The sequence below is a fragment of the Octodon degus genome, unplaced genomic scaffold (genome assembly GCF_000260255.1).
Source record: "Octodon degus isolate 3935 unplaced genomic scaffold, OctDeg1.0 scaffold00116, whole genome shotgun sequence".
In the NCBI taxonomy this organism is placed as follows: domain Eukaryota; kingdom Metazoa; phylum Chordata; class Mammalia; order Rodentia; family Octodontidae; genus Octodon; species Octodon degus.
The window spans coordinates 8,418,198-8,431,532 of record NW_004524692.1 but is presented as its reverse complement, the minus strand read 5'-3'; the positions used below and the strand labels follow the sequence as shown (position 1 = coordinate 8,431,532).

At 36.1% G+C, this 13,335-nt stretch overlaps 1 protein-coding gene and 1 pseudogene across 4 annotated transcripts in view; one reads left to right on the top strand and one right to left on the bottom strand.

Moving 5' to 3' along the window:
* The window catches only part of LOC101567004 (pyrin and HIN domain-containing protein 1-like), a 47,113-nt gene extending 39,271 nt beyond the window's left edge, over positions 1–7,842 (top strand). For all 3 annotated transcript variants that reach the window (XM_023699847.1, XM_023699846.1, XM_023699845.1), the window contains 3 exons: positions 1,245–1,664; positions 6,017–6,205; positions 7,453–7,842. In XM_023699847.1, the coding sequence (XP_023555615.1) occupies positions 1,245–1,664; positions 6,017–6,205; positions 7,453–7,497 (654 nt within the window). In that variant the 3' untranslated portion in view covers positions 7,498–7,842. The remainder of the gene's footprint in view (positions 1–1,244; positions 1,665–6,016; positions 6,206–7,452) is intronic.
* Positions 7,843–12,475: 4,633 nt separating this feature from the next.
* Positions 12,476–13,329, bottom strand: LOC101571913 (annotated as a pseudogene). Its single transcript, XR_001117267.1, has one exon. The product of XR_001117267.1 is annotated as an insulin-like growth factor 2 mRNA-binding protein 3 pseudogene (transcript).
* Between the last annotated feature and the right edge of the window lie 6 nt (positions 13,330–13,335).

Genomic DNA, 13,335 nt, shown 5'->3' with positions numbered 1-13,335 from the left:
CCTGCGTGTGTGTGTGTGTGTGTGTGTGTGTGTGTGTGTGTGTGTCTCCTTAAATAGATATAGATACATAGATATATTGACTTAGTCTTTATAAAAATCACATGGAAAAGGTAATGATGGTCCCATTGTACATATGACAAAGCTCTGAAACATAGAAGTTAAAACATTTCAAAAGTTATACAAGCAGTGGAAATTAAATACATATTTGAAGTCCATCTATAGTGAACTTTAAATCTTATTTAATGCAATAGATTGAATCCAAGTTAGATGAACAAATGCTAAAATTTGTGCAATTCATTTCAAATGAGTTTAAATAGGCAGAATTCTGCTTTGGTACCTTGCAATGGTTGGAGACTTCCAGGTGAGGTACTTCAATAGGTGGCACTTTAAGATGCTACACCAGTGAAGGCCAAACTTGGAAATTCTGAAGAAAGTCAGATAAATATAATGAAATTTAATGAACTTCACCTTTGTATTTGAAGGCAGATGAGATAAGTAATTCCAGAGATACTCTCTAGTGTTACTTAGATAATGTAGTACGAGTAATATTTAAGTAGGATTTTAAACTCCTGTGAAGTCTGCAAGGTTCCATTTCCTTAAGTGACACCATAGACACAGGGAAAAAAAGCTGTGCAGGGGAATTTTCTATTATGTTCATGTTCACACTGACAATTGCTGATCTATGGAGGCAGCTGGGATGTCTCCATTCACTGGTTCACATGGTTCATGGTTGCCTCCACAATCCCTATTCTTGATTATCAGCCTATCAACCAATTCAAAGTACAATCCGAAATTCCAAACTACTACAGAGCTCTGCAAAGAAAGACATTCAAAGCAAATTTTGTTTAAACTTCACTTCCATTTTCATGACTCTCTTCCAAACCAGCTACTATTTAAGTTAAAGCATTTCTGATGTGGATATGTTCAGAATAGGAAAGTTCCTGAAGTTCTTCCAGTAGCTTCCTTAGTAACCAATATACAGCATAGTGGTGATTTGCTGGAAAGGGTTTGGATTTCAGTCATATAAATGGCCTCCATTGATTCAGAGTAGAAGCAGCTTATGTTGTTATTTGTCTTCATTTCTTCTATTAGCTAAGTAATAGGACATCAAACACTAATTTTTCCCAGCCCCCTGATAAAGGTACTCTTTGAGCATAAACACCAAGACTGAGATAGCTCTCATTAGACAGTCACTGTGTACTTCCTTAATTGTGCTTATGTTTTCTTGTGTACTGTCCAAGTAGAAGCCAAAAATGAAGCATGTACCCTACGAACCTTCTGAAGAAAATGGTTACCAGACAGAATGCAAAGAAATAGTGGTGCTGAAAGTGACAGAACCATTTATATATGATGTTAAAGAACCACAGAAAGTGATTATTCATGCCACAGTGGCTACAGAGGAGGAATTCTTTCGAGTGAAAATTTTTGACATGGCATTTAAGGACATGTTCATCCCCAAAAATGTCCTCTCCATATCACATTATGTTGGTCAAGATGGATTCCTGGAGATAAGCAATATCTCAACTGTGTCTTTCATACGTGCTGAACAAGGATGGAACATCTCCAGTACTCTGGTCCAACGTGCAAATGCAACTCCTAAAATCGAACATATTCTCTCGCTAAGTGAAGGCAAACATGTGAATGGGAGCTTCACAGTGCTTAAGGTAAGTAAAAGAGTGATTTTTAAAATTTCTTCTGCAACTAAAGATTTTAAAGTTGGAACCAGCCACCTGATTGATGGCCAATTTACTAAACACAGGAAACAAACTCCCACATTTGGAACAGGTGAGTGGTATCTTCTCACTTCAGCCTGTGGGATAGTCAGGCTCTTGTCATTCCTTTTCTCTAGTTATCTCCATGCAAGCTTAAGGATGAGATTCATGAAGAATCCTTAGTATTTGACCAGTTATGTTGATCAATTCATAGTCATCCTGGTAGAGGACAGTGCATTGCCCCATCTGCACATGTGACAACTAAATTGTGGATAAAAAGTTGCTTCCCAAAGCTGGCCTCTAGTTGTAATTCCAAGAATAAGAAATAAAATTGTTCCTCCATCCTAAAAAGCAACAATGTCCAGTGGTAAGCCAAAATTCGGATCATTGTACCCTAAGTTGCTCTCACTTCTTCCCACTTGTTACTTTTCAACAAGATAGTGTTGAACAACTGATTTCTTCACTAAGTAATGAAAGGAACATAAAAATGGAAGATACTGGAGCAGTGATGTCAAGCTGATGGAAAACAGGCACAGTGAGCACTCAGAGCCCTCTCTGCCAGTACCTGAGCCAAGTTACTTCAGTATCATTCTAGCAACCAAGCACTCTGGTTGAATTCCAGTGCTAGCACTTGGTGATAAATAATTGGGTTTCGGCTTCCAGCTTGGGCAGTGTCTAAAAGATACACCAATATTTTGCTTGAGAAATGTGCTACATCAGTTCATAAATAGGGACCATAAACTCAAAAGCAAAGAAATTTGGAAAACTTAGATTTAGAGTATGTCTTTCTGTCACAGTACACCCAGCACATAGTATTTTAATTGTTTTTTGAAAGTATTATTTCACATTGTATTGTCCTTAGAGTATTTTATTTTTTACTTTTACCTGTGTTATTTTCCATTTATTCTATTTAAATGATGGTATGTACATATTAAATTAGTAAAATGTCATAGCAACCAAAAATAATACTACAGGTGATCTAAATTTAATATTTGAATAGATTCAAGAAGAGTGAATATGATATTTACACATGTGGATCTGATTTATGTTTGTCTCCCTAGTGTATGACCTTGGAAGAGTAAATAAAATCTGAAAGGTAAAATAGATGCTGTGAAAAAGAAAGGTACACCCAGAAAGAATGGCTATCATAAAGAAATCACCCAACAACAAATGTTGGAGAGGCTATGGGGAAAAAGGAACCCTTCTCCACTGCTGGTGGGAATGTAGACTGGTGCAACCGTTATGGAAATCAGTATGGAAAAGCCTTAGAAAAGCTGGGCTGGAAATCCCATTCAAACCAGCTATTCCTCTACTGGGAATTTTCCCGGAGAATCTGAAAACATCATATCATAGTGATATATGTGTGCCTATGTTTATAGCAGCACAATGTGTGATAACCAAATCTTGGAAACAACCAAGATGCCCATCACCTGAAGAATGGTTGAAAAGGATGTGGTATTTTTACACAATGGAGTATTATTCAGCTATTAAGAATGATAAACTGCAAGCCTTTATATTGAAGTGGATGCCACTTGAAGATATACTCATAAATGAAATAAACCTGACACACATGTGTAAATATCATATAGTTTCCCTAATATAAGAACTCAAAAGAAGAAATACAAATAGAAAGGTGTAATACAAGTAAAAAGGAAAGCAGGATCTCAAGGACTAACTAATCAAGAGAGGGAAAGGAGAAGAGCTAGGAAACATGAATAAGTCAAGCTACACAGTTATATTTAGAAGATGGGCAAAGCAATGGTCCTGAGAATCTCCAGAAGATTTTTGAATCTAGCAGTTAATTGGAAAAATTCTCACCCTGACTAACTATATATACTGATACCTGTGAACTAAGCTACTGTACTGCAGATGGTAATTTGTAGTAGCAGTTTCATGCTTGGAGAGCCTGTCATTTTGGTCTTCTGAATATGGGCTGTTTGTCATGACATGCCAGTTGCTGCTATGATGTCTCTTTGGTATATGTTCAAAAAGTAGGGTGCGGTGAATGAAAGCAAGAGACAGGAAAAGGAATATTGTGGGACTGTCCTGCTTCAAGGTTGTATATGGTGAGATTTTTGGACTTATGTGTAAACATAAGAAGTATACAATTCTTTATGGCTATTTTTAAAACATATTCTAATTTTTAAATGTTTTTTATTATATTCTGTAGGGACTTCAAATTCAACATATCATTACTTGATGAAAAATACCTGTTCCATATTATGCCTAAGATGTTTGATATGCAGACAGATAGTGAGATTAAGCTTAACAGCCTAACTTGTATGGTAATAACAATAAGCTTGTCTTCTGGATGGTTAACAACCTAAGTTTGCAGACCAAAATTAGAGAAAAAGGAGGACCTCCCAGAAAGCCAACATTTTGGCCCTAGCCTTCTAAGGCCAATTAAGACTCAGGACATATGAGAAATTGTACTGCAATGTCATGTAACTCAGTAGTGTCCCAAATTTTCTGATCAAGATTATCAGTCCAAAGAGGAAAGTGATCAATTATGTAGAGTGTGCCTGAGGAGAGTCACATGGAGAGAAAACATTCTCTCAGGCTTTCACAGAGAGCACATTGGCCAAGCAATGGCCATGAATCATCCACATGGCTGACACTGACAAAAGTTCTACAATCTGAGGTACAGGATCTCAGGATAAATCCTGAGGGGATTTCACTGACCTTATCAGACCCAAAAGCTACAACTCTTGTTACATAGGTCCTGTTTACTTTGGTCTTAACCATTCAGCAGAAAAGTATATAAACGAAATATAAGAAGTAAAGCCATGCAGTTATGTTGAGCTGTAGGGGACTCAGGTCAACAATTTCTGACATTGCCAGTCAAGCAGAAGACCCAATACTATTTTTGGGCTACTGGACTTTTTCAGAATATTTTGCTGAATTTACACACCTATAATATTCAAATAACTGAACTTAACAACTAAAAGGGTATGCAGATGAATGTCCATTTTGCATCTGTGTATTCAAATGGCTAGGATCGATGTACAGTTACATTCTCTTAATGAATAGAGGGATTTGTTCTAATGGTGTTTGTAAATAGGATATCATGTCCGCATCTTGTACAGCAATTAACCACTAGGAAGAATGTATGCAATGTGTTAATTATTGAAACTGTCTTACCAGTTTGGTTTGAAATTGTCTCATTGCTATTTGTTTCGCATTTAATTTATGGAAAAAAAATTTTTAAAAGAGAGAAAAAAGAAAGGTACTGTCCAAGAGAAGTAACTACTGGGATGAGGACAAGAGGAAAGAAAGAAAGAAGAAATAAAAAAATACATATTTAGGATGGCTTGGATAATTGTACTCACAATTTCTACTAGTCTATTGAAAGGAACACTTGAAGTTTACTTACATTTTACTTCTTTCTTAATTTTGTGATTCACTTTTCATTCTTATGTCTAGTAATCAGAACAATTAAGTTAAAGACAACAATATGCACTATAATAACCATTGTTCAATTCTTAATCATTTTGTTAAGTGAAATTCTGTATCATTTCTAATGCTTTCTTAATAATTTTTATTCTTTTTAAAAATAAAAATTGAGAGCTGGCCAAATAGCTCAGCAGATTAAAGCACCTGCAAGCAGCTCCAAGGGCCGGGGGTTCCATCCTCTGGCCTGCTGTGCTGGACCGACCCATGGGTGAGACAGCATTTGAGACGGGGCATGATGGTTCACACCTGTAATCCCAGCTTTTGGAAGTCTGTAAACAGGCAGATCACTACAAGTTTGAACTATTAATGAGACCCTGAGCATCCTGTAGATCCTTCCTTAAAAAATACAAAAACAAAAATTAATTAATTAATTAATTAAAAATTCAGTTTTTAAAACACAATTGAATAAATGAAGAAGATAGAACAATTTGTGATTGAAATAGCATAATCCACATATTGAAAATTCTCAGTCTCCAGTGGGTTGGAAACTGTCTTCATTTTTTGTTCTCATGGAGACACCAATAAATCAATAGATCAAATTAATCAGATTACTGTCTATATTTCTTTGAAAATGTCAAATATGTTGATTTGTAACCAATACATATTAGAAAGACAATTCTTCTAGAAAATTTGCACAGATAAAGATTATAGGTAAGGAGAGTTTCAAAAAGGTTTCAAATGAGAGGGTTTTCTGACTGTAATAACTTTCCCAATTTGATATCTCTAATCTTGAATTTGCAGTTCCATTTATATTGTTGGACATCTGCATTTCCACTAATGTCTTCTATTTCTCAAATCAGGGAACATATCTGATACACTTATAAGAAGATCTAAGTGATATTCTTTTGCAGAAAACTGTGAGGGGAGAATGCATTTTTTATGAAATACAAGATAATACAGGAAAGATGGAAGTCATGGTTTGTGGACGACTGGCGAGTATCTACTGTGAGGAAGGAGATAAACTTTACCTGACTGGCTTTGCTGTATCCTCAAGTGAGGGTGGCTGCCAGCTGAGATCTGTACTCCATAGTCATCTCAGGGTGAGCATTCCAGGGGACTGGTGTTCTTCCAAGGGGAAACTCCCATATTTCCCCTTGTGCTTTAGAAATCTAGACTGCTACTTTAAACACAACTCAAAAAGCTAGTGAAAATTACCTTTGGCTTTTCTGCTAAGTAAACTAACTTTGTCGTCATCTTCTGTTTAATAAGGGTTTCTAAGTCATAGTGAGAAAAATTTCAGAGACATTCAAAGCTCTTTGCCCTAAATTAAATAAAATTCATTAATCAAAACAAAAGATACGTGAATTTAATCTATTCCTACAAAATTAATCATAATTTTGTAGTTCTCTGGCAGTTCCTTGTGATAGTTTATAGAATAGGCCTGTGTAAACTACTGGAAGTTCTTCCATGGAGAGGTCAATCTTTTCAAACCCTTTCTGGGTCCATATAGCAGAATCCAAGCCAATCTGCTGGTGATGAGAGTTGTATTTTCAGTCCTGATCAGGTCATTGGGATCCATCAACTCACATCTTAAGCATTAATGTTGGCAAAAGTTTGTTGGGAATGAACTTGGCAGCAGATGATATACATATCTAACTTCTCAAAAAGATTGTTGTGCTATTAAATTCACATTTCACAACAACCCTAAATTAGCAAGGATGGTCTAAGAATATCACAACACAAGAGAAACTGCTTTCAGAGAACTACAGCAAGACAAAGCTGCAGTCTATCTTGTACAAATATACACATTCATGTGTATTCATAAAACACCAAAGCTGTTAAGATTGGAATTTAAATCAAACAAAGATTAAATGTAACTGATCACCTAATAAGGCACACATAAATGTACCTGCTCCTAGATTCTCAAGGTCTAGTTTCACCCCCAGGAAAATCCTCCAAACTTTCTCTCACAGTAGATACAGCAAGAAGTGCTTTTGCTTCTCCACTCTCTCTCCTGACTAAGGTGAATCCACCACTCTGCCTATTTGGGCTGCACCAGTCCATCACCTCATGTCCACTGTCCTTCTCCTCCACCTGTGCTCTTGCTAGGATGGAGTAATCACTAGATTTACTGGTTCTGAGAAAGGGGCATTGTGTGACTCCAAAGACAGGTATTCAGGAAAGGATACATGGGGAGGACAAGAAAGGAGATGTGGTCCATGATTGTGTAAGTTAAGTCTCATCATTACTTTGTAAAATTAGCTCACAATCCTAGATTTTGAGTGAAGGGAATATGTGTTAGCAGATGCACCCCAACTGATCTATCTTTATCACTTTCTTCTTTAAGGTCATCAAACCCCAGAAATCAAATGATGAAACCACTCAACCCTGATTCAAATGTTTAAATTTACTGAAGTCCTGAAAGCCTGGATTCTGCTGTTAATGATGCTGCTGGAGATAAAATGCAAGTTTAAGAAGAAATTATATAAGATCCAAGATTAAGAAAAAATGTATAAGATACAAGTTTAGGAAGAAAGTATATAAATAAACAAGCTCTAAGCTGATTATCATGGTTTTATTATTGAAATATCAGCATTTGGGGAAGTCAATGCTGAATGGTCAGAATTTTAAACCCAGAGAAGTGTCTTGCTAAGTTAGAGACTCAGAATATCCTGTCTCAAAAACAACAACAACAACAAAACCCTGAGTCAATTCATAGTACAACAACAAAAACCAGATAAACAAAAAGAAAAATCAAAATATATGATCAGAAACAAAAGAAGAAAATAAATCAAAAACAAAAAAGGGGGAAAATGGGAAGGCCGGGGAGATGGCTCAGTAGAATAGGTGCTTCCCTGGCAAGTGCAAAAGCCTGAGTTTAATCCATGGTTCTGCTAAAAAAAATTAAAAAAGAAAAGAAAAACAAGCAAAATCAGTTATAATAAATAGATTTGTAGAAATGTTGTTTACATTATTGCTTCTTCAGTGCTTTCCTGCTTGCTGAATCCATATTTTGAGATTATTGCTTTGATGGTTTGAAAATAATAAACATTTCTTCTTAAAGAAGTGTTTTTGAGGCTTCTTTTTACTCTGTATTTCATTTTCTGTTAAGGAAATACATTATAGTCCATAATCAGGGTGGTGCACACAAACTAAAACCAATATTTCAATTTATATTTTGAGCATAATCTTTAAGGGCTAGGCTAAGTGATGCATGAACAAGCTGTGTGTCATTTAGAGAAACCAAGATAAGGGGCAGGTGGGTGAGGAGACCCAATCCAAGCCTCAGTGGATGGGACCTGTTTCCTGAAAGGTTTAAAACGGTCAGGATAGGTAAATCTTTTTCAGAATTTTTCTCCTGGAGAGGACATAATGGGTACCTTGTCTGCCAGATGAGTGCCTTCTGATGATTTGTAAGAATGTACCAGATGGGGCCGGAGAGATGTCTCAGTGGAATAAGCACTTCCCTGGCAAGTGCAAGGGCCTGAGTTCAATCCCTGGTTCCACCAAAAAAAAAAAAAAAAAAAAAAAAAAAGCGGTTGATCCATTTAAAAAAAAAAAAGAATGTACCAGAGTGTAAGGAGAAATTAAGGCCCTGTCTGTTGTCAAATATCTGATTCTACTCCTGTACTCAAACACCAGTGGCTCCACAGTAGCTCTCCTACCACTAATATTAAATAGCACTCACATTCCACATGTGTGGATCCATCAGGACACTATCTCAGGGACATCTCCTTTACGCAAAAACTGCAGCTAATTTTCAGTGAAATAATCAGACATGTAGAATCAAAATGCATATTAAATTTGCTAATCACATATATTATCTCATATTTTACAATTATTTATTTCAGTCTGTCCTCAAGTTATTTCTAAAAGTTCTTTCTCTTTTTCTTTTTTCTTTCAGTTTGTTTGTTTTTTGTTTTGGTTTGCTTTTTATTCTATAATAGTTGAAAACAAAGAAATAGAAATGTAAAATCTGTTTCTTAATTATCTTTAGATGGTAAATTAGAACTTGATTAAGAATATTTACTATTCAAATTTGAGATCAATGGCTTATAGGACACAATATGAAGTTGAAGAGAAATTTTGATGAATAGAATAGAGAATTTAGCAGCACTTTAAGGAAACAAAGAGTGACTTTCATGAGTGCAGTCCCCAGTTAAAGAACAAATGTTTGCAAGATATGTGCCACAACAGCAGACACAATGGAGCTAATTCAGAGGACAAGAGACAGAGATGGCAAGAGCCACCATCATCTTTATTATATAATTATTATACAGGTTGTTATCACATATTTACTCTCTTCAATAGTGCTGCAAAAGTGCATTCATGATTACCTTTGCTAAATTATGATTGCATAACTGTGTCTGTCTACATACACATGCACCAGACAAGACGCGCCACACTCTCAGGCATCCTTATGTGTCACTTAGGTTTGAAACACTGAGTGGTTACACTGAGAATTGTAATATTGTAAAGAATCCACGGTATTCATTTGCAACTTACCTAAGAAAGAAAGCACTAATATTCTACTATTACGTTCTGAGGCATAAGGTACATGATGTATTGCAATGTATGATATCCTTTCTATGTTTATGACTTATTATAGTAGGTTTAGAGGCTAACAAGTCTATATGGACTGTTTTTGAATTTTCTTGTCTTATAAAATTCTAATAACATATATTCATATATTTATTTATATATGTGTAGTCATATACATAGAAAAATATATGTGAATGCACTGTATAACTTGTAAATATATCATAGAAAATCATTTTTTGACTGGCTCAGCCCCCACTGAAGTTGGGGCTGGTGTGGCATGTGGTACCAGGGATCTCACTGCAGTCTCCTGCATCTGCCTAAGACTGCCTAAGCAAGCCATTTACACCGCTGGGCTCTCTCACCGCCCCTAATATTTCTAATTAAAGATTATTTTGGTTACATGAGGAACCACATCCTGAAGTAAATATAGGTAACTGGTGCTCCTTTGATAAATTTTTTCATACTATTTTCTTTTTCATTTCTCCTCATTTAGATAATATTTTGTTAGCAACTTAGAAGTAGAGATTTGAGGTCACATTTGATAATTTGTTATATTCTTGGCTCGATCCTCTAAATACATACTATAATTTCATACTTTGATCTGTTTTTACTGACTTTCTTGAAGTTTTCACATTTTTATATATTTTCCTCATATTATTTTATACTTACATTTGTATTTAGGCTGTAAGACAAAAAAAAATCTGTGAAGTATTCTATTCTTTTTCCTAATGTCTGATACCATTTTAATATTTCTTACTTCGTTCTTTTTCTATATCATCAGAGAAAGCTTTTGAAACATAGGCACCTATAGTCATTTCTTTTCTTTGACTTACCTTCAGCTTGCAGGATATTCAGCTTTGCATATTTTTTTTTAATGATGAAAAATTTTATTCTGCATCAGGGTATCTGGAAAATGAAGCTGCACTTGGGGCACTTTATAGATGAGGAATGATCCATATATGGTGAGTACAAGACCCAATTACAGAATTATCTCTTAGCTAGTACCAGATACTCCAAATTACCAATGCTAAAGTGAAAGGAAAACATGATTTGCCACACTAAAAGGATAGAAGTGAAAAATATGGCAGATATTTTATATGAGCAGATATAAATGCAGCACCTACCTGTATTTTTTTTTAAACAGGTATTAGAAAAATCAAATTTTAAGAAAGAGCTCTGGCCTTAATTAAGCACATCTCACCTGAAATCCAACAAGAAAGCCAGACCATGATTTTTCAGCAATTTAAATTCATTGTATGAAAAAAGAAAAATGTTAGGTGAATTCAGTGACACAAAAGGGCACTTTTTGGCTAAAACTACAAAATAAACTGGTTTTCTGAAAATATTTAGGAAAATGACTTTCAAAATGTCTAATTGATATTGCTGATCTTCAGAAAAACTGAGTCTGCATGAACAACTAGTCTATGTAGAAATTCATCTTGAAATACAAATGAGGCAGTGTGTTTTAAAGGGTTATATAATGCCCTTCAGATCAGTGTAATGAGATGACTGTGATCATCTTATGAAGGTAAGGAACACAAAAACAATTCAGAGAGCAGCGTGGCTTCCAAGACCACCCACACAACTGTACAATCCTGGTCTTTGCCATCAAGTTAAGGAATTGGTAAATGAGTTTAGTTTCAAAGCTAAGGTGTTCTCAATCATTCACGTTGCATTCCCAAAACATTTATATTGAGTCCTCTATCTTCTGACTTACTTTCAGGTAACTGGGCACAGAGTGTACAGAAACCCTGTTACATTCTATGTAATACTTTGAGTGGACTTAAAAATAAATCATTCATTGCTTAAAAATAGATTGGCATTGCTTATTACAGTGCCAGGCACAAAGAAATGTAGCCTTTTGTTACTTTAAACATTGTCGGTATTCTGTTATTCACATATCAATTCTTTTGGAGTTTGCTCAAGTGCAGACTAACTGGTCTGAAGGTTACTGGCAAACTAAGCGTCCTGTAAGACAAGCTGAAGCTTGCTTTCTGCCTCTTTGAAGTCCTACATCTTTATCAGTACACTTTCTTCAGGTAGATAGTGAAAGCACAAAGCATTTATGTAGCTAATCAAAACACCTGAAGTCTCCTAAAGCCATTTAATCTAGGTGTTCCAAAATCTCCTGCCACCACTTTGCTGTTAGTACCACCAAAAACATTTCAACTATACACAAAGTAATAAGTGGCATTGCTGCTCTCCAAATATAGGCACTGCTCTATATCTTTGAACATTTATTGTATTTTCAACTAATAACTGTGTCAGAAGTCTCAAAAAACCTGAAATTTTCCAGCTTTACTGTCACCAGCCAGAAGTAAAATTTCTTTTTCACTTATTTGCCTGTTAGCTGACAGCTGTTAAATTTTACATTTTTTTAAAAAACAGTTGGGACTTTTATCTTTATAAAGTATATAAAATTTTCAAAAAAAGAATTTTGCTTTTCACTGTATTACTGAATACCTGAGGTAGTTGAGTAAAAATGCACATTTAATACCCCTGCCAACACCATTCAGCACTTCCCTTAGATGTGTTAGTGTTAAGATTACAAATAAAACAGTTTTTCTATGCTAATGGCTTAACATCTCAAGTTCCTGTGACAATTCTATTCTGATCCAATTTTAACAATTGGATTGAGGAAGCAATCTTTTTAATTTATTTGATGAATTTAGTGAATGCACCACTTAAGCCTATTTCTGGCACTATGGGGGAATACTAAGAAAAATTAGAATATTCATTATACTGTGAGACTACAGCAAAGGGAAGTGCAGAGCTCTTCTTTCTCCCCCTTATTTTTCTTTTTCTTCTTCTTCTTTTTTTTTTTTTTCTTTTTAAAGCTGGGTGTCAAACATTTCAGAGAGCATAAGTATACATTCTCACAGAGACAGGAGTTCAAAAGTTGCCTGGTCCTCAGAAACAACTGGCTAGGTAACGACTTGTGCATGTGGTTCTGGATGGGGCAAAGTCCGTCTGTTGGTTAAGCAATCTGTCTTTGGTTTGGCCTCTGCCTCTGTGGTGGGCTTGTCCTGAGCCTTCACTTCCGCCTTGACTGAGGTGGTCCACTTTGCAGAGCCTTCTGCTGTTGGTGCTGCTTTACCTGAGTCAGAATTTCCTGAATTTTTCTCTGGGCAACCTGGCAAGCATAGAAGTGACCAGTTATTTTGACAACCACTTGGTCATTCTCATCAGGTGTCTGGTCACGAGGGACAACAACCTCAGCACTTGACAGATTCTGGAGTTCATTCACCGTTTTGCCTCCTTTTCCAATAACTCTGCCAGCAGCAAAGGATGGCACTCTGATATGAGCTTCAAGTTTCACTTCTTCTTTAGGACTAACAAAATTTTCTTCTTTAATTTTTCCATAAATTCTTCCCTGAGCCTTGAACTGAGCCTCTGGTGGTCCAGTGATGATCACCATCCTCACTTTAGCATTAGGCGCTTCAGCTGGAGCAATCTTAATTGAAGCTCCTGCAAAGCGAGAAAGCTGTTTGATGTGCTGGCCCTGCTTGCCGATAATGGTGCCAACTGATAGGGCTGGGATGAACAGATGCACAGTCTCCGTTTCTGATTGCTCAAACTGTGGGTAGGGAGGCGTCATTGCTGAAGGGGGCCCTGAGGTGGGAGGTGGCATCCCTGAAGTGGGTGGGAACAGACCCAAGGCATTCAGATTTAAACCAGGAATTAAATG